This window comes from Topomyia yanbarensis, chromosome 3, assembly GCF_030247195.1.
Source record: "Topomyia yanbarensis strain Yona2022 chromosome 3, ASM3024719v1, whole genome shotgun sequence".
In the NCBI taxonomy this organism is placed as follows: Eukaryota; Metazoa; Arthropoda; class Insecta; order Diptera; family Culicidae; genus Topomyia; species Topomyia yanbarensis.
In genome coordinates this window covers 105824187-105846300 of record NC_080672.1, presented here as the reverse complement: position 1 = coordinate 105846300, position 22114 = coordinate 105824187, and the positions used below count along the sequence as shown (strand labels likewise).

Genomic DNA, 22114 nt, shown 5'->3' with positions numbered 1-22114 from the left:
ACGCTGTGTTTGTTCAAAAATTCTAATAATCTAACAACAAATAGTTTTTCGAGGATTTTGTTGAAATATTTTCATTTAAAATGGAATTTAGAATAATATTCAAAAAGAAAATTCAATTTTTGATTGCAAATAGCATGAATTATAAATATATTGTTAGGAAAACTTATTTCACCCTTTCATGCCCACTTTTTTCTTGTGCATGTAGGATTTCGAAACTATTTTTCCTTGAAAAGGGTGGAGTCAAGAAACACGAAAAGCCTTTTTTCATAAAGATACACGGAGAACGAAAATTAGTCTCAGCAACTAAAATCTTAGTTGAATTTTTGTTTTTTCCTAGTTATTATTTGAGACAACTGAGAAAAATCTAATTTTGCTGATTTGAACTTTTTATTTTCAAACCCCCTAAATACTTCTAAATTGGTAGTTAGAATTGCTGTTTTTCTTGTTGAATTTGAGGTAGCAAATGTGCTGTCACTTTTAGCTTAGACACACTCCTCTTATATTCAATTCCTAGTTTCGCTATTTCAGGAATATTTTCTGTTGAAACCAACTCATACACTCCTTATTTTAACAGCAATCGATATTGATTTCAGTAATAGTTTTTGTAGATTTCAACTAATGTTAATTGTTGATTTCAGTCAGTTTTTAGTGAATTCAATCATAGTTTTCGTTGAATTTAACCAATATGTATGGTTGACTGTAACAATGGCGTTTTTTGAATTTAGCGTTTAAAGCAATTAAATATAGAATTTTGTTTTATTTTGTATTTAGTCCCGCGGGTTGTCTTTATTAATAACATTAAATGAGTTTTAATTTTTTTTAATATATTTTCCGTTCCAGTGACTTGTTTAATCAATCAGAGGATAACGGAGTTCATTCTGATTGCAAAGATTGTATCATGTATAATTTATCGACAACAAACTGCATCGTGGAATACCTTGTGATTGTGCTTAGTACGCTGAATTTAGCAGAGCTGCCAAGAATATCAGTCGCATGTAGATTTGAACCAGTTCTGTGTACAGTAATGTTGTTCTTGTAATCTTTGAGCAGCAATATTTAGTCGCTTCAATGAAACTAAGAATATTCACTGGTACTGTTTTAGAGACATCGCCTTAGTGTCCGAAGTATTACTTTCTTACCAACCTAAGCAGTTCCGAAAAAGGTTTCTGAAAAAAGAGGTGTTAGATTGCTCCATTTTCACGCGCTTGTATGTACTTACGAGCATTTCGAAAAGTTTGCAAGCTATACTCGACGACTGTAGAATGTTCAATCTTTCCATTAAACTGATGCTCACGCAGTGTATATTGACATTTAAAAGTGATTCTGGAACCCACTTAAAAATGAGACGCTAGATGACTATGGTTAGCAAAACCAAACCCGGTTTGTCAATTGCTAAAGGATGGTCATGATTATGACTACTAGTCGCTCTTGAACAATGCACCCAGGGGTTATGTCACAATAGAGGGCTAAAATTAAATAGCAGATCATCAAATACACATTCTGCACTAAATGTTGAATACCATAATTGCGCATGAGAGCCTCTCTTTGTATACTTCCTCTTTTAGTAATAAGTCGGCCATTTTTACGTTTGCTATTTAATTGTGCAACCCAAAACCTTCAATTTCGATACGTGCCGGCATATTATAGGAAAGTTGTAAAGTAACGCCGTAATAATCAACGGAGAAAGTAAGCAAAGATACTCTCATATGCAGTTACGTTATATCTAAAATTTAGGACAATCGTCTACTTACGATAACTGCTATATAATGGTGTAGTGTATACGGACACCGGTATGTAAGAAGTATACTGATACATACTATCTATTACTACCAAATGTGATCGATGCTGTCGTTGCCATCAATGTCTGTAACATAAAAAACACAATATTTAAACGGAACATGCCACGTTATATTTTGTACGTGTGTCATCATTAGAACAAAAGAATTACTGAAACCAAAAAAGTACTTGAATACTCACGTTATCACGTGAACTCTGTCGAGGCGCGATGATTAAGTACGAGATCGGGTTCAAAGCATTCCTGTATCGGTGTATTATGATCAATGAGACTGCAGAACTGAAATCCTGGAGCATCACACGAATATCTACCAATGTTCAATGTTGTTCCCCTAGTTATGCTAACGGCTTAAGTTCATCGTTCCGGGTCCGACAGTAAACCAGCGACGAATTCATGAAAATTTTTCACATAGCAAGTCATATGCACTTGCGAATACCCAGTTGTAAATTAATGAGTTAGCTCTAGGTTTCCTTCTACTGACTACATTCCTAGACAGTTGCGTCCCCGAACGGAGTTAATTAAAAATTAATCGTATGATAAACTACAGCGGTTAAGGACATGCTGAATAGAGCCACAAGGTGGCAGCTAAAATGGCTACCGTCGTTTCTGCTTCTTCTTTTTATTTCATCGTCGAAATCAAAACATTGCATTGGCGCGCAAGACAAAATCTTTTGTAACTTGAGTGTCTTATCTCAGATTGCTTAGAAATTGTATCACTGTATGCAGGCATGTTAGCACAAGCTGATGAATAGGTTCTCTTCACGGAATTTTGATTCGTTTGGGAAATTTGTACCTTTTTATTTTTCAAAATAAATGAAACACGTGGTGCAAAAACCAGTCAGCTGATTGCTGAACGATACGCTTGTGTGCGTGCCATCTCATATCGGTATAGTACTTTCTAGCCGCACACAGATGCTGAACGTAACCCGAACATAGCCGAACATAACCGAACCTTTGTTGTGATTTTGGCATCGCTTCACCTTAATGAAATGCGAAACTTTAGAATCGAAACTGTTCCCAGCTGCCAAGTAGTATAGGAATGGGCAATGCCGATACGATTTTTTTTTTTTCAAAATCGATTTTTTCAGTTTGAAAAATCGATTTTTTGCATGCGATTTTTTCGGTTCCATGTTTGACAACATCGTTTTTATTTATTCAATAAAATCGATTTTTCTTTCAAAATTCCCATTGAAACAAACGCGATTTTTTCCACAATCGATCTTTTTACCTCGAAAAATCGATTTTTCCCGGCTCGATGTTTGACAACATCGATTTTTTCGAATTTAAAAGATCGATGTAGCAAAATCGATTTTATTTTTCAAAATGCCCATCACTATCAAGTAGCAAAAAACTATATATACGCAGTACTGCCCAGTTAAGCTCAGCCAGAAATGAACCGAAATTCTGGCTGGTTCCAGTTCGTATTCCGGCTCCAGGCCCATCACGAACTGGAACCAGCCAGAATTCCAGTTCATTTCCGTCTGAACTTTACTGGGTTACAGTTTCTCCTGGTACTGGAACAAACCTACCCAGTAAAGTTCAACCGGAAATGAGCCGGAATTCCGGCTGGTTCCAATTAGTATATCGGCTCCAGTGACACAACCGATTCTAACTATAATCGGTTGTGTCACTGTAGCCGGAATACGAACTGGAACCAGCCAGAATTCCGGTTCATTTCCGGCTGAGCTTAACTGGGAATGATCCAGCCCCCATGTAAAAATGTCGACCGAAAGAGGAAGAAACAGAGATGCCAGATTTGCAGACAAGTCTGCAAATTCGCAGACTTTTAATTTAAGCTGCAGATATTTTCGATGACGCAGATATTTACAGATTTTTTAGTTAGGTTGCAGATATTTACAGATTTTTGAATATAAAGGCTTTTGATTACACTAGCTTTCGTGACATTTTTTTTCTTCCCAGACTTTTAAAATTATTATTGCTGGCATTTGAAAAAATACCTGGCATCTCTGGGATTAAAGTAAAGCCCGAAGAAAAACAATGAATAAAATTGTATTTTTATACTTCGATATACCGCAGGGATACCAGGCATATTTTTCAAATGTCTTCACATTTCATGAAAAAATGTCTTCATTTGTCTTCACCGACCAGGATTCTGAATCGGTTTCAGATTTTGAGCCAGAAATCTGCCAGAAATCGGTCAGACAACCGAAACAAATTTATCTTCTAAATGAAAAACCCGTCTTCACAGCCTTTCAAATGTCTTCAAAATGAAGACATGTCTTCATTTCGAAGACATCTTTCATTCACAATTGAAATATGTATTCGAATTAATCATTTTATTTTTAGGTTATTGTGATATGTTTCGATCCGTACCAGTACCATTGCGGTTTTGTAGCTCGTTGTTAGCTATTCATGTTATGTAATGTGTGGATTGAAGAATCTAGTTGTTCGCTGGGTCTTAACTGGTCACTCGTTAAGATTTATCCGTAGTATTAGTTAGAAAATTGGTATCTTGATGTAGGTAAGTTAATTTGACTTATGTCTGAACTGAACGCTAACGGCTGCCCGAACAGATTGTTTTTAGCAGCTAAAGGTCGAAACTGACCCAGCTTGTTAAAGATGATAAGAAATATTTGATCCAGTTGGATCTCCATTTGCTCTGTCATTCGGAATTTGATTCGGAATCCTGATGGAACCAGTATGGATTCCAGCTCAAATGCAACAACCGATTCTGAAACCGATTGAGTCGGAATCGGTTGTTGCATTTGAGTTGGAAACCATACTGACTCCATTCAGAAATCCGAACCGGTTCCGGAATAAGTTTAACTGAGTAGGACTTGAACATACTTTGTTCGTGTCATCTCATAGACGTTGTTGGATGAGTCATCTGACTGTTAAAATACTCCATAATATTCTATATAATGAATCTAGTTTCCTGTGTTAGAGAAAGCTCCAAACCGTGAGTGGCATTAAAGGTTTTCATCCAGTTTCGATTGTCTGCCTGTCTATTTGAACTTCTTACAGTAACGTGTACAATCTGCTTCAGCGACAGCTCAATGATAGGGTAAACTTATAACGCAAGGTTTGTTTTTCAAGTTTCTTTGGAACGTAGTATATGTCGACACCAAGTTACATAATGCTAGTATGTCGAGTAGTTCACAAAATAGTATATCAAACTTCACAAAGTGTGTGAATGTTTTAACGATTCGCTCGGAAATTTGTGAGGCTATACTGCCTATGAATGCTTATAAATCCTATAATGAAGAAATAGCCGAGAAAAAAGCTGTTGAAGCTTCACCGCTTTACTGAGTATTATAGATGGGACTAACAAGGTTAGATGATTTTCATGATGTTTTCTAATGAATAGTTCGGCTGTTACTTTGGAGTGTAAGATGGGTAAACGGACTATATTTTATGTAAGCTGAAACTCCAAAAAGCAATGTCTCGATACAATACCTGTTTTACATTTCTTACAAAAGAAATGTATAGGATTCGTTCAATTTTTTAATTTCAACTGACTTCGCTACCGATTTTACTATGCTGAAGGACCAGTAAAATTGTCCTCTTGATACATGGAATGGCTGATTTCTACCGGATTAGAGCTGCAACTCAATCTTTGATCATTTTCATTTACATAGGGCAAGTCTAAATTATTGAAAAGTATGTAAAATGTTATGCTCACAAACTGCACAATTCACATATTTTAATAAGAAATAGCATCAGCCACATAAAACTTTTGGAGTTTAAATAAGATTCCCATTTAATAATTGGTGCCATTTATAAATTCAACGATGTGGATATGAAAATAACTAAAATAACTTATTTTCATGACACGAGAAGTCGTAACTGGTTTCAATTACTGCAAAAAAGACTCAATAATTCTTTAACAAAAGCACTGTTTTTGAGCGACTTAGTGGAATGTTATATTAAACACTTTTACCGTTGTCTTCCGTTTTAAATTCCACTATGATGTACTCAATAATTCACCATTGTAAATAGCGTACACAATTATTTTTATATATCAAACTACTAAATAACATCTCACCGCTTCGACTACGAGCAGACTTTTGACATAATCGAACTTAGGTAATTATCTGCTGGTTTTAGCTTTGGTTTTAGTTGAAAGCTAATTTGAATTAGTTGTTTTTTTGCGTGCTGGATTTTTGCAGTCATTTTAATCTGGTCTAAAATAAAAGAATACTTTATATTTCTGATTCCAACCACATGCATAGTTGAAAAATCAAATTTAGTTTTTTGGTTTTGTTTAGCTGGATTGTGTCTAGGATTTCACTCAGCTAAAACCTTCTCTTAAAAACAAAACATTTTTTTAGAAAAATAAGACTTGTTTATTAACTAGCACATTAGTTGTTTTTACGAGTTTCTTTTTAAATTCAACTAATTTGAAATCAGAAATTGAATTTAGCTCTAGAGCTGATTTCTTGCTTTCCGTGTAGGTGTTTCCATTCGCAGCGCTAGAAGCTGCTCAATTTTCACCTTCCAATGCTCAATTCAATTCTCCCAGAATATTTACAATAGTACACTTGCGTAGAAAACGTAACCAAATACAGTCTCAATTCATAAGTTTTATCAGTTTTAAATTATATTGCAACATAACGAAGATATATGAAAAATTCAGATTCCGTCGTCAATGTAAACTGTTCCTGGCAGCACTGCTTCATCGGAATCCAATCAAACTAATACTCAAATGAATGTATTTATTAGCCTACTTGTTTTTGTGAGCTATACAAATACACTACCAGTCAAAAGTTTAAGTTCACTTGCTTCTTTTTTAATTTTACATAATTGAGAGGGTTTCTCAGTAGACTTTGTCAAGTACGTGCGTCTGCACTATATCATGTTGCTACACGTTACTGTTACTGGTCAGAGTGTAGGAGGGGTATTGACGCCTTTGGGTGACGCCTAGATCACAAACAATCTTGTTATGACAGGTTGTTTTCTTTTGATGCGTCGAATACGTAATACGTGTAATATCTTAGTGCTACGAGAGCTCACTCCAAAAATTATATTTCAAATTATTTTTTAAATTTTTCTTTATCATAAGGTAAGTAGAAATTTTTTTTATATTGAAAATAGTAACTGTCGAAAAAATATCTATTCAAATTGACCTAATTCGAAGATTATCATCTCATTACTGAAAAGTGAAAAAAAACTATATATTTTATGTGTCTATCGCAGAGAAATGGATCGAAAAATAATTATAAATGATAATACTTAATAACAATGAATGAAGAAAACCATAGCTTTTTGAATATTACAATAACATTCTAGGGTAAACTTAAACTTTTGACTGGTAGTGTTGCTGTCCACAAACAAAATGGGCATGAAGGGGTTATTGAAGCTTCTCCAAGATCCAAAGGCACTGAAAAAGTTCCTTTTACACCTTTAAAACGATTAACATTAGATTGTTGACATTGTATGATGGGGTAACGCGAATAACTTTTAAAAATAGTATAATCACACGAAATTATTGTTTTTGTAAAATTTCAAATATCCTGACTACTAACGCATTTAAGAACTTGAACTTGATTTAACGCTCTGCTGCCCAACCCCGTCTTTTGACGGGGTTCAGCAGAATCGCTGTAAAATCTACAATACAATATTTTGCGTTGTCAACCCCACCGAAACCTCTTCGAAACATTTCCACCTATCATACAAATACATTATCTGCTTGTTGAAATCATAATATAAAATGATATTTGAGTTGAAAGTTGGAAATTTGAGGGAAACGAGAAAAAAACTATTTAGCGTGTGGTAGCGCAATTCTCGACAAACATATGATTACGGCTTAAAAGCCAACTGTCAAAATTCTCTTTGAAAGGAAATTCGTGAAAAACCGTTACTCGCCAATCACAGATGTTCGTAGTAAACAGAAAAGAAAAGTTTTCTCTTCCATTAACTGCTATGAACTGTGTTTAACCAGTAACGGTTTGTCCGGAATATCCTTTCAAAGAGAATTTTGACAGATGGCTTTTAAGCCGTAATCATATGTTTGTCGAGAATTCAATTAAAAATTGGAGTTTTCAAAAAAAAAAAAAATTATTGGTAAGTTACTTTACAGTAGTACTTTGCCGTAAAAAAGAAATTTGGTCTTGTACTAACTTGAAACTACACTTATGGGCTAAAGACCTTTCCCGCCAAAAGGCAGTGTTGGGCTGCCGGGTGAAAAAAAAATTTGCGTCTTCGAAGTACCTATGACTTTTAAATGTGTTTATTTGGCTCAAGTTTTCTCAATTTTCGGCCGATTCCAACTAAACTACTAGCAAATGATCGGGAAATCATTCAAGATTTAATAACTATACTTTTTGGTCAGGTCAGAAAACCAGTTCTGGCTTTACAAAGAAATCCCGTGGGATCTGTCAGGGGGTCATGTGAGCCATACTCAATACTCATACAACTTTTAGCTCGAAGTGTGCCTTAGCATAACCTAAGTATAAATAAAAATCATAAATGTCAACCTTCTAAATAATTTCGGAGACATATTAGCTAGTTGTAGGAAATCTGACTAGAAACGATCGCTGTTTTGGATGTTCTGAGGGAAAGGTGCTGGTCTCATAAACCATTCGTCGTATTTTCGGATCTTATCCAGGAAAGATTTGTAGTAATCAGTAACATCGTCGGAGTAGACCTTTTATTGTCCTGTACACAAAGAATCGGCTGCGAAGTCTGTTGAAAAAGAATGTCACGTTCCAAAACGGAATGATAGTATCAAAACTTTGTTTTGCTTTTAGATATGGTTCCAGGAAGCATTGTAAAGGACATCCACACAATACCGAGCACCATATCAAACTTCACAGTTAGACGTATAGAATGTATGAGAGGACTGCGGCATTCTCTAGATTCTGTTCTTAGTTGCTTTCGTGAATTTTTGGGACATCCTGAGACCGATTCCATAGAACATTGTAGAGGAAATATATTCGAAAAGCGTAATATTTAGGTGCAAAATATTTGCACCTAAATATTACTGGCATGTCATGTCAAGTTACACCAACTCGATGATCAATGAACAATAAGTATTTTAAATTATCTGTACACTAGCGGAAACTTTCCAACCGGGCCCGTGAATTGCAAGATCGGGATTTTCAGACCACCTGTATGTGTAAATATTACTGTTATGCGCCACCTGAAATTAAATCAACTCGGCCATGAATGAACAATGCAGTTACATTTGTAGTCATCTACGTTTTTGTGGACACACTAAGTTTGATTGCGGGAATTATAGAACCCGATTAATCGAACCAACAATTGTAGATTCATATTTCTGACTTATCATTATCTTTTCATTCCGACGCGAGCATATCTGTTGCTTCTAACACCAGATAAGAAGAACTTGGCGTCCACCTCGATCCAAAAGAATTACCTGGAAATATACTGGAAATCGAATACTGAGGTCGCAGACATCCGTAAGTGTGTGTGTGCATACAAACTAGGCATATTTCTGCGATGTTCATCCCAGAAGGAATCATCTCAAATGTTTTAGCTAGAAAAATAATATTTTAAATTTTTGTTGGCCCAGCATCCCGCGGCGGGTTTCATATTTTAAAGTTTAACTGAAAAACCCGCAACTTTTGTAAACCGGCAATATGTTTTTCGTTTTTCTCATCACAAAAACAGTCTACTTAAGTTTTTTGAAGGGGAACAAAAAATTGGGCAGTAGAGGATTAAAATGATACTTAGAATTATATTATGTAATAAAATATGAATATATGAATTAGTATGAAATTTAAAAACATAAAGTTATTGTTAGAATAACTTTTTACTGATAAGTTCTCCATCATGCTGCACTGGTCACAACAATATCAGACCAAGAAGTTGCTTTTGTAGTTATTTGTCCTTATATCTATTTGTTCCCTAACGGTCCCAGATATGATGAAAAGCTGAATCATTTAACCACATCCACAAATGCCTTGCCCGACAATGTTTTTGGCTAATTTTGAAAGATTTTTCTTATACTACCTGCACAGCTTCCTTCCGTGAGTTTTGATCACCGAATACAAGCTTTAGTATGAGTACTGGCGACCTTAGCGTTGGACCCCCGAAAATCCGTAAATACAGTATTGATATGAGCGAGCGAAAATAAAAGTCCCCACATGGAAAAAAATCCATTCATAAATTTATGAACAAAAGGTCACGATTTCATGAACTGAAGGATTTACGAAAACCGTGACCAAGTTACTGAAATTATGAATAAAAAACCTCGTATTCATGAAACTATTTGTGTTTTCCAAAAACCAGTTTGCCTCGAATATGTACATGGCGTTACATTAGAATGTTTGGTTGGGTTACCGTTGTTGTTCCCTGGACATGGTTAGTTTTTGTTATGATTCTTGTTCATGATTTGGAAATGGTTCGTAATTTCTATTCACGTTATCGTGATATTTTAGTTATGAGCAGAGTGATTCATGTTCATGATTTCAGGATCTTTGTCACGATTTTAAACATTTTTGTCACGAGTTATGTGATTTGTGTACATGATTTCAGGATTTTAGTCGCGATTTTTGTAACATCTGTTCATGTTATTGTGATATTTTAGTCACGAATATTCAGGGTTTCAGGATTTTAGTCACGATTTTAGATATTTTTGTCACAAATTGTGTGATTTGTGTTCATGAATTCAGGATCTTAGTCACGATTTTCGTAATTTCTGTTCATGTTATCATGATATTCTTTTTAGAGCTTACTTTCAAAAAGTAATGTAAATAATGTTTATGATATCACCAGTTTTATCATGGTATTCGTAAATTCTCTTCGCCTTATCGTGATCTATTATTTTTTGGATACTAACGGTTTTTTACTCGGAATAACGTGACAATATGAACTGGATCATTAAAATAAGACTCTGGTTCTGCGAACTATATCACGCACACTATTTGGGGTTCTCAGTACAGTTTTCGTTTTCTGTCCGGACATCACAATGAACCTTATCAAATAAATAATGATGCTCGAGGCCCTAATAATTTTTTTATATCTACTGCTCGTAGTAATATGTATGTATGGTCGCTAGCAGCTGGGCATTTCATGAAAAAGTGCATGGAACAAAAATGATATAACGAATAATACTCCAAATTTTGTGAAAGTTCACGGAAAATTTTTATTACCATGTTGCATGAAATTGTAAATGATTAGGGATATCTTATAAATATCAAAAGCACGCAATTAGATACTAGATAGATCGTAAACCATGTACTAGGAATCATGAACCAGTTTACGAATACATAAATTATATTTCATGATTTCGTGAACTATTTCACGAGCACGGATATTGGTTCGTGACTAATATGTTAGGAACCATGAACCAGTTCACGAATACATGAATATTTTATGATTTCGTGAACTATTGCACGAAAACGAATGGTAAGGTGTGACTATTACACTAGGTATCATGAACCGGTTCACGAATACATGAATAATATTTCATAATTTCGTAAACTATTTCACGAGCACGGATATTGGATCATAACTAATATATTAGTTCACGAATACATGCAAAATATTTGATAATTTTGTGAACCATTTCACAAGCACGGATATTGGATCGTGACTAATATATTATGAATTATTTCACGAGGATTGAATGGATTCATGAACAAAATTCCGAATTTCGTGAAATAATTCACGAAGCAAAGCCAAAATATTTTAATTTGTGAACTAATGTTCCTATATCCATGAAAAAAATCATAAGTCAACCTTTGGTTTTATGAATAATGTTCATAAAGTTGTGAACTAGTTCGCGTACTGAGAAGCGAATTAGAAATAACTTAGCGGAAACCGTGACTAAAGTTCACAAAGCAAAAACAATTATTTCAACTAATGAAAGCGTTATGCGGGCGTTATTGAGGGCAAATTGAACATAACTATAAAAGCCATGATTTTTGTTCATGGTCCTGTTTTCGTAACGTAAAAACGTGATTGTTCCAGAATTCATGGCACTTTATTCACGATTTTTGGGGGAAAAAAATCCGTGCAGAAAATAATATGCTCCGTAAAACAAACTTCAAATATATTAGAATTAAAAATCGGATAGAAACATCAAAACCGTAAAAATGTAAAAATCAGACTGGAAGCATTCCGCTTAAAAGTTTTTAAGTTTTGACTAGAAAAACTTGGCCAGGATGAACCTGCAGTATGAAAAGTGCTTAAAAGTAAATAATACGTTCGCAGGGAAATCCAGATAACGTTAAAATAAAGTTAAAAATTGGTTCAAGAAAAGTCAGGTTCTTATAAATTTTACGGCTTTTATACTGTAGGTTTTTTAAATAATTCTTACATCGAAGAGCTCCTGTCCGATTTTTACGCTTGAAGTTTAAATCCAATTTTTCATTCTAATATATCTGAAGCGGGATTTACGACGCAATGTCTGGTCTTTCGACTTTTATTTCCGGTCACTCATAGGAAAAAATAAGTGAAGCGAAATTGGTCAAAAAAGTTTCTGACCTTGCAACGAAAACATAAATTGATTTTCTAGAAAATCTGAAATATTTGTTGCACTTCTTTTTTGGGAATCGAAACTAATGAGATTCTCCAAGCAATAATTGTTAAAAAAATTCAAATTGTGGTGCTAACGATGTACTACAATTTGGTTTCAAGTGGGCCGTTAAGGTTCTTTTAACTGACGGTTACATCGAAAATCCCTAATCCGAATATTACACTTGAAATTTGTGACCATAATTAACATTTTAATATAATTGAATGGAATTTACGAAGCAAACTCCATCTTCTATCATATGTACATTCTGCATAATGACCAACACAAATTATGAAAAATAAGCCTATATGCTCGGATCGGTACTCACCTCATTGGTGAATTTCTCCCGGATCGTTCGCAACGGATCGTCTCCCTGCCGATTATCGTACGGTCTACCTCGACGCTGACCGCCATATCCGGGAGACTGTACCGGCATGCCGACATTCCCGCTACCGAGAAAGTGCTGACGCGAGTTGCTGCTGTCGTTGCCCCGTTCGATGCCGTTCTCGTTGGCCGCAGCTGCAGCCATTTTTTGCTGGTTGAATTTCCGCAACTCCGACATGCCCGACACCGGCTTTCTCCGACGCAGTGGATTGAAGGGCAGATTCCGTCGATCGTTGTGCCCATCATCACCACCGGATCCCTGCGGCGTTGCCGGTGTCGGAAAGTACGGATTGATGCTGCGACTCCTCTGGATCATATCTTGAGCCCCATTCCGAGGCCCGGATTCAGACGTGATATCATTTATGCTGGGTTGTGGAGGAGCACCGTCGCTTTCTTCAACGCCTGCGATGGCGATCTGGTTGCTGGTACTACTACTGTGTGCCGGGTGCTGATGGTGTTCCATATCCGACGGATGTCGGGTTGTCGGGGTTTGCAGGACATTTATCACACCCGTTGAGTTGTGGGATATCCCAAATGTGGCGTTACCGAGAGGCCGCTGGCCAAGCGCCTGATCCAATAGCAGCAGGCTGAATAATGCCAGAACAAGCAGTTCCAGCGTTCGCCATCTACTAGGATCGACTGTCGATAGCGAGGTTAGACCGTAAGTCGTAGTTTTTGGCATTTTGCGATTGAACTTTTTAAATGCTTGTATTTTTTTTTAATGATTTTCTCTTCCTACACTGATCTCCACTGGTGGAATTGCAACTGTATTGGTGTACGGCTGCATTTGTGTTTGAAGCGATAAGATAGCGTGAGCAGGAGAGAAAATTCGGCAGGCGATCTTTGAGAGACAGCCCAAGCAGGATACCGTCTATGATGGGCGGTAAATACTGTGTGTAGCTCACAAGAAAATCCTTGCGCTCCAACCCACTGACAGCTTTTTCGCTCTGTACGAGGATTACTTTTTTCTTCGACTGATGTTACTCCTGCTACTATTGGCACTGTTGTAGAGTAAAAAAATGTATGACTGTAAAATTACTTTTTTCTTCCGTTCAAATAGTTGACATAATAGTTTTACACTGAGGCATTGTCGAACTACATTTTACGTTTTACACTTCATTTTCAATACGTCGACTTTTTCGATCTACACATTTTGCTTCTTCTTAAATCCTTACTGAGGTGGTCTTGCCTTCACCATCGATACCATACTTCTTCTTTTTCTCGTCGCCATCACTCACTGCCGATAGGAAGGACTTATCAGCGACCATCTCATCACTGGCTAGAAACATGATAGTGCGTAACACCATTTTCATTCCTGATCGATGCTTTTCAAACTTTATTTCACCAGGTTGGTTACACATTTTGCTCTTTTCTTCGCATTTGAACCCGTTTTGGCTGTTATCCTTTTTCGAGAAAACCTACCATTTTCACCATTTTTTTTATATTACACTATCCACTCCCTGAAAAAATCGTCGAATAATCCGAATTTTTCTCATATTTCCTGCGAAAAGTGCTCCATTTGCTGTGTGGACCACCGGATTTAGCCGAGAAATTCCTCTATGCGACCGTGGACCCGCGAGTCGACGCCCCGACCAAGTTTTTTCTTTGCCTCACCAAAAAAGCCATGCAAGAACGCAAAAATCTCCACGTCCGAACCGAGATACGCGGTACGCAAAAGGGCACAGTTCACGAGTTTTCACGACCTTCCCTGCAGCGGTCACGGTTCATTCCGATTCACGGTTCTGGTACGGTTTCACGGACGCACACACTCTGGTTGCAAATGACGATTCAAGTCCGTCCAACTTGCAGCAGCAAAATTTTTCGCCTTTTTCCCGAAACGAGATCACTTTTCACTTTTCACACACGCGATGCTCTGAATGCTGCTGCTGCTGGTTTGGCTGGTTGCTGCTCCTGTGAGTGAGATTTGCTCTCGCGTAAATCTGCGACCGATGCCAGGATGGGATGCTGTGCATTTTGCTGTCAGTCAGCTTTTGGTTGTTTTTCTTCTCGATCCCTCTCCGTCTCTCTTGTAAGTGCGTTACACTCTCGCAATTTCCTTCGAATGTTCACTGAATTGGCAAGGATGTTGGAGGAAATTTGGCCGCCTCTTTTACCTAGCCTGCCTGCATCGTCAACCGCTCGGCTCAGTTTAATCTATCAGTCAAGGATGCTACATGGTTCATGTACGCCCATTGTCCTTATACCCGGTGGATGGGTTGGTTGAGCTATGTGATTGAGGATCGGTTACCGATTGTGGGTAGCGATATAATGTCAATAGCATTTGAACTGATGAGTGGGAAAATTTAGGTTTGACCAGAGAAAAAAAATCCTAAATGTGGGCTGTTGCTTTTTATTTGCTTGAAGGTTGGACCAAAGCATGCCTACTACACTTGATACCCACATAAGTTGAGTGAAATATTGTAATTCAGCTAGGGTCAAACATGACATACTTTTGTATTTGTTTTACATTTCTTATAAAAGAAATGTATAGAATTCGCTCAAACTTTCAAGATTTTTTCCGAGGCCCGGAGGGCCGAGTCTTATATACCAATCGACTCAGCTCGACGATTTGGGACAATGTCTGTGTGTGTCTGTGTGTGTGTGTGTATGTAACGGACAAATTCTCATTCGTGTTTCTCAGCAATGGCTGAACCGATCTTAACCAAACCAATTTTAAATGAAAGAACTAAAAACAGTATGAACGCTATTAATTCGTTTTTGATTCTGATGTTTAGTTTCCAAGATATGAATGTTTGAATGCGTAAAAATGGCGTTTTTTGCAGTTTTTTTAAATTATCTGCCGAAATTGACAATATAGATTAACAATTTACAATTAACAAGCTATAGATTGTTGAAATCGGACTATTATCAAAAGAGATATTGAACATTAAATGCGGACGAAAGATTTTTATCATTTCCCATTGCCAGAAATATGACCAAAACATGTAGTCTATTATTAACGCCAAAACGGCTTATTTCAGGTCAATAGTATCTTCGGAGAATATAATGGAGGCAATATGCTCTTTCTTTTGGTATTGTGCTTTTGCTGATTAATCACCCTATGAGTGAGATATTTTCACAAATTTTCTTGGAAGTGATTATATCGAAATGATGTCTTCAGCAAATTTGTAGATCTTACTTTTGCGAATAACTTTACTGACGACTTCAAATATCTATTTTGAATACTTTAAACGTTATGGCTTGTTTTTTTGGGTTACTCTTTGTCGCCTATTTATTGTTCAATATAGTAATAATCCATTTAAATAAGCCAAACATTATTTCGATAAAACGAATTTTGTATTTCATTTTTCTCTCTACAACCGCCAGAAATAATCACTGAACACTTCCATATCGTCTAGAAGGAACTTGATAACTATCAGTGCAAAAATGTTCATTTGTACGAACCTTCTGACTGCAATTTTTCTAACTTATGACCATCGGATCGCTCTTAAACATATCGGAAAATGAAAGCGAAGTAAATAACTCCAAGCAACGGCGTAGCCAAGAGAAGGTTTTGGGGTTTAACACAATACAACCCCCCCCCCCCCACCACACAAAAAAAATTGGATTGAAGTTGAAAATTTATTGATGCTGACTGATTCAATTCAATATTACAATACTAATTATCTGATCCGTACATTGACAACCTGTTGTTGTAAACATCATGAGGACTTTTGATAAATTGTCGGAATGGGTATGTAACTGATCTATTGGTCTTGATTTCACAGTTGTCTAATAGCATCAATATCAAATTCCTGCCTGAAAACATTCCAATAGAAAACTCAAGAGTTCTGTAATCAATCATAATCCTCAGATTTCTTTTCAAATTGAGCTCGCTTTTGTAGAGATGTACTGTAATAAGGGTCTTTATTTAATAGAAAGCGAAGTTAAAATTGATTTAATGCCTATGAAACATAGAACTGTTCACCAAAAAAATGCATAACTTTCAACATTTGCTAAAAATGTTTTTGCCTTTCTCATTCACTCTAAAATTCGCCAATCTAATCCCGACCCGGAGGGCCGAGTGTCATATGCCAATCGACTCAGTTCGTCGAGATCGGAAAATGTCTGTGTATGTGTGTGTGTATGTGGAAAAAAATGTGACCTCTGTTTCTCAGAGATGGCTGGACCGATTTGCACAAAGCTAGTCTCAAATGAAAGGTACAACCTTCCCATCGGCTGCTATTGAATTTTTTATTGATGGGACTTCCGGTTCCGGAGTTACGAGTTGAAGAGTGCAATCACACAGTAAATTCCCATATAAACTGAAATGAAAAATTTTGAAAATCAAATTTGTATTTTTGATGCTAAATGACTTTATAATGCATGAAACATTGAGATTTGATGTAAACTCGAAAAAAAATGCTTGACAAAAATTGATTTTTTTTAACTTTGGTACATTTTTGCCTTTCTCATACAGAAAGGTTATGCAATCACTCTAAAAATTATCAATCATACCGGCCCGGAGGGAGTATGCAGTGAGGGGTTGCTACTTTAAAATTAAAACTAGTTTAAAATTTCTTAACAGGTTGAAAATTTTCGGCAGGACCCGGACCTCCCAGATCTTTCTCCATGATCCGCCGCTGGTTTCAAGCGATGTTTCAGTATCACATTCAGGCCCGACGAGAGGGGGGGGGGTCAGAGGGGGGCAACTACCCTGGGGCCTGGTTCTGTTTTGGGGGCCCGCATTATTAACTGAATTTAATTTATTTTAATTTAACTGTTGAAGTTTATTGTTTCTGTTGGCACTGCAAATATACCACAATCAACTACGTTCCAGTCGTTCCAATGGTTTACTGAAGTACGTGAACGTAACCCTATTAGATTCATTTAACAGTGCAATTGAACCATTCTTGTTTCATTTATCGCAAGTGTTTTTAAAAGTGTTCGTAAAAAAGGTTGAATACGCACAGTGCAGTATGAAGTTGTATACAATTTAACATATTCTTAGCTAACTGTTACTAATAAAAGTTGGATGTTTTCGGAATGGGATTGACGAGTAGATGACGAAAATCAATGTATGAAGCCATTTTGAAAACTAAGATGGCGAATTCCAGTTTAGATATCTGTATAACCTAAAATATTGACATTTTCGAAATAAAATAATCATAGAATAGATATAGATATAGTGATTTGTGATGCGGATGATGTGATTATAGAAAATTTTCTCAACCAGAAGGTACTATCTTGGCCTCCAAACGGGCATCGCTCATATATTCGTCAAACCCGCCTAAAAATACCCTCATAGTTTATACAGAAATAGTTCGAAATAGCTCCAAGCTACCATTTCTATCATCTACTCGTCAAGCCCGTTTCAAAAATTCCCAAATTTTTAGGGTTGTCGAGATTATTGTTCAATCGGAAGTCTCCATCCTGAATTTCAAAAAAGTACCAAATATCCATTTTTATCATGTACTTGTCAAGTCCGTTTCGGAAATACCAATATTGTTAGGGTTAATTTTTGTAAGAATGTAAAGCGAACTTTTTTTAGGATCTAAATCCCAAAAAAACGAACACTTTTTTTACGAACTAATTCAATTTACGAACCCTTGGCTTGGTTCGTAAATGAAGGTTCCAGTGAACACATTTGATGAAGAAAAATATGGGAATTTAACTAGATACTTATCCTATCAATTAGTATTCACCAAAAGTTGAAACTCTTTTTCTCACAACTCTCTGTCTCAGTTTTTTTAACAGCAGACTTCGCTGTTGGATCCCAGTCATCGCCTTCGTAATGTTTTTTTCTCTGAATGTTAGCGCAAGTATAACAACTGATTCCAAAACCGATTTTACCATGTTCAGAAATCGAAAAAGAAAATTCGTTCAGGTCATAGTGACAATTGCAATAGCTGAATCCAGTACCTCAAAATCAACAGCATGTACCAACAACAATAAACAAGGCAGCATCAGTGGTGCGAAATTTCACATTTAGTTGCTTATTTCTGATAAATTTGCTGAAACAATATTCAGTTTCAACGCTTCCCTCATTCATTCACTTCCAAACTAACTGAAATTTTATGAAGAATCGAATGGTTGAATGCAGAGGAAATATAAATTCATTCACCAACCAAAACATTTATTTATTATTATGTGGACAGTTTGAAGGCAGAACTTCTTTTACATTTTCGTGCATAACTGAACTGCGTAATCTATATCTGGTGCATTTTTGCTAGATAATCCCTCTCAGAGTTAGTTTGCTCCTGAAACCGAACATATGCGAACATGAATGCGTTATACCGAAAAATCGAAGGACGAGGGAAACAAACCAAACATTCGATTCATCGCGGCGGGCATGAATTGAATTTTGTTTCTCTTTCAAGCTCTCGCAGGGATGTCAATTTTTCTAAACTCTGATTCTGGGCATCATTAACAATAGCAGCATTAACGTGCGTCAAGGGAGCATGAACGATGGCGATATGGACTGTATGGCAACGCCACAAAAAATGATTCCAATTTCAATGGCAACTCGGACGTAAGCCATTCTGATTGCCAGCCACAAATATTCCTTTATTAATTTTTTTTTTTCCATCTATTACATGTTTAAAATACTGACGACTCTGTTAAGCTAACGCATTGAATCGTGTCAAATAAACAATTTTCATAAAAAAATAGTTTAATTGAAACGGTTACATCCGTATAATTTCTCTAATCGATATTGAAATAAGAAGTCATATATGGTAGGGCCCGTCAGTACTTCAGACCCTGGGACCCGGCGCGGCTCTCGACGGCCCTGATCACATAGTATCTCAAGATCGTGGCTATCGATCCATTGGACGTATGTGCAAATTTGTATTTGTATTTAAAAAATTTCAGTCCATCTGACACTGAGTCTTAATGAACTATAACTATAACTAAACTATACATAATTAACCTAAAGTGACAACAAACGGTTCCGAAACTGTGCAGAATTAATGACGAAGTCGAAGATGTCGTTAAAGTCGTTGAAGCGACGGACTATTGCTAATATTGGACTATTGGCAGCGTAGTTAGTGCTGTGCATTTCAGTCTGTAGCAGTGTTCGAGGACGAAGGACACGGGTTGGTGCGTACAGGTTAATTTGCGATAGGAGATCAGGAACATCATATTCAGCCAGAAGAAGCTTAGGTACGAAGGTGGCTTGCGAGGCGTGCCTACGGTCTTTTAAGGTGTGTAGTCCTAATAATCGACAACGGTCTTCATATGGTGGCAAGTTCAGCGGATCATTCCAAGGCAATTGACGTAACGCATATCGTATGAATCTGCGCTGGACGGCTTCAATTCTTTGGCTCCAAGTTGCATGGTAGGGACACCATACGACGTTCGCGAGTTCCAGCTGTGAGCGCACCAGTGAACAGTATAAAGCTTTGAAACATAAATCCCGGAATTCATTGGATAATTTGAACATGAAACCTAGTAGACGATTAGCTTTGTCAATGATCGCTGAGAAGTGATGGGTGTACGTTAGCCTTTCATCTAGGATGACGCCCAAATCTTTTACATGGTCAACGCGTTGCAGCTGAGTTCCAGCGATGTTGTAGTTGAAAGTAAACATGTTCCTCGTTCGATGAAAGCTGATAACAAAGCATTTAGCAACACTAAGAACCATCATGTTTCTTTTACACCAACTGTGGAAGGTATCAACGAGATACTGTAGCTCACGGCAATCGGCTTCTTTCTTTATAACTAGAAATATTTTCAAGTCGTCAGCAAAGAACAGTTTTCCTCTACGCATCAAGATGAAAACCACATCATTCACGAACAGTGTAAACAGTAACGGACCAAGCGTACTACCTTGAGGAACTCCAGAATGGTTGGAAAAGGATTCAGATACATTGTCACCAATTTGGACAACGACTTCACGGTGAATAAGGTATGATCGCAGCCAACGGCAGAATCGGGCAGTGCATCCAAGTTTAGCAAGCTTCGTTAACAGTATTTCATGGTTAACAGTGTCAAACGCTGCCTTAAGATCAGTGTAGATCGTGTCCACCTGCAGTTGTTTGGACATTTGTTCTGTGCAGAAGGACGTGAAAGAGACCAGGTTCGTCTCAACCGATCTACCGGGGAAAAACCGTGCTGACATGTGCTAATGTAGTGCCGGCAAGCTGAAAACAGCGCCTCGTTGATGAGCGATTCGAAAACCTTCGACTCGACTCGCAATGAAGTAATACCACGGTAGTTTTCGATATTGGATTTGTCACCTTTTTTGAACACTGGGAACATCACCGAACACTTCCATTCATTAGGAAATTTAAGCTGTTGAAGTGACATATTGAAAAGGTGTGACAGTGGGATCGCTAAAATATCGGAACATTTTTGCCTTTCTCATATAGAAAGGTTATGCAATCACTCTGAAAAACGGCAACCTAATCCCGGCCCGGAGGGCCGAGTGTCATATCCCATTCGACTCAGTTCGTCGAGATCGGAAAAAGTCTGTATGTGTGTGTATGTATGTATGTGTGTGGATGTATGTATGTGTGTGTATGTGTGTGTATGTGTGTGTGTATGTGTGTGTGTATGTATGTGCGTATGTGTCAAATAATGTCACTCATTTTTCTCAGAGATGGCTGGACCGATTTGCCCAAACTTAGCCTCAAATGAAAGGTGCAACCTTCCCATCGGCTGCTATTGAATTTTGGATCGATCGGAATTCTGGTTCCGGAATTACGGGTTTCAGAGCGCGGCCACACAGAAATTTCTCATATAAACTATAGGAAAAATTAAAAATAGAATTTTTATTTTTGATGCTAAATGTGTTCAAGGTGCATGAAACGTCGAGATTTGATGCAAACTCGAAAAAAAAAATTTGACTACGATTCACTTTTTTGGATTTTGGCACATTTTTGCCTTTCTCATAAAGAAAGGTTATGCAATCACTCTGAAAAACGTCAACCTAATTTTTTTTTGACTAGTTTAGGGTTTCTGGATTTTAACAGAGGCGTAGTTGATGGTTTACGGAGAGGGGTTACACCCCCCCCCCCTCTACTGTTCACTCCCCTCCTTTAAAAATCTCCTTAAATCACCCCTCAGACCACCACCCCATCCAGCCCTCATACTCCTCCCTTTCAACCCCATCATCTTTAAACCACCACTATATCACAAAGCATACCAATTTAAGCAATCGTTCGTTCATGGGACTTTCGCCCTCTTCACATACCCAGCCCCGCATGACAAAATGAGTTAGCAAGCAGATAACATTGATCTAATGCTGATTAGGCTAATGGAGTATAATATTTTTTTGTTTCAAGTGTTTCACCGTCGACACGTAGCTCATCAAGTTCGTGGCTGGCATGCCATTGTGTATAAGTGCAAAGTGTACTAAGAATGTAATGGACATTTCCACGATTATATTGAACATAAAAAGCCTCCGTGCCATAGTTTAGAGAAATGAGAAAGGCACAATTGCACCGCTAGGTGGATTAAAACAGATTTTTCAGTATAGCAGAGGGTATAGCACTTAGCCCTGGAGCAAACGACGATTTAGTTTTCCGAATTGCAGAGAGAACCGATTG

The 22114-nt window shown here is 37.1% G+C and overlaps 1 protein-coding gene and 1 long non-coding RNA gene across 2 annotated transcripts in view; both read right to left on the bottom strand.

The window, feature by feature from the left end:
- Positions 1-22114, bottom strand: part of LOC131692842 (tyrosine-protein kinase receptor) — an 87925-nt gene that overhangs the window by 46540 nt on the left and 19271 nt on the right. The window contains exon 2 of the mRNA XM_058980163.1: positions 12568-14848. Within this exon, the coding sequence (XP_058836146.1) occupies positions 12568-13305 (738 nt within the window). The 5' untranslated portion in view covers positions 13306-14848. The remainder of the gene's footprint in view (positions 1-12567; positions 14849-22114) is intronic.
- Positions 804-2295, bottom strand: LOC131692843 (uncharacterized). Its single transcript, XR_009306076.1, has 3 exons — positions 1978-2295; positions 1752-1864; positions 804-1466 (listed from the first exon to the last, which is right to left on the bottom strand). It is a non-coding gene; the product is annotated as an uncharacterized LOC131692843 (long non-coding RNA).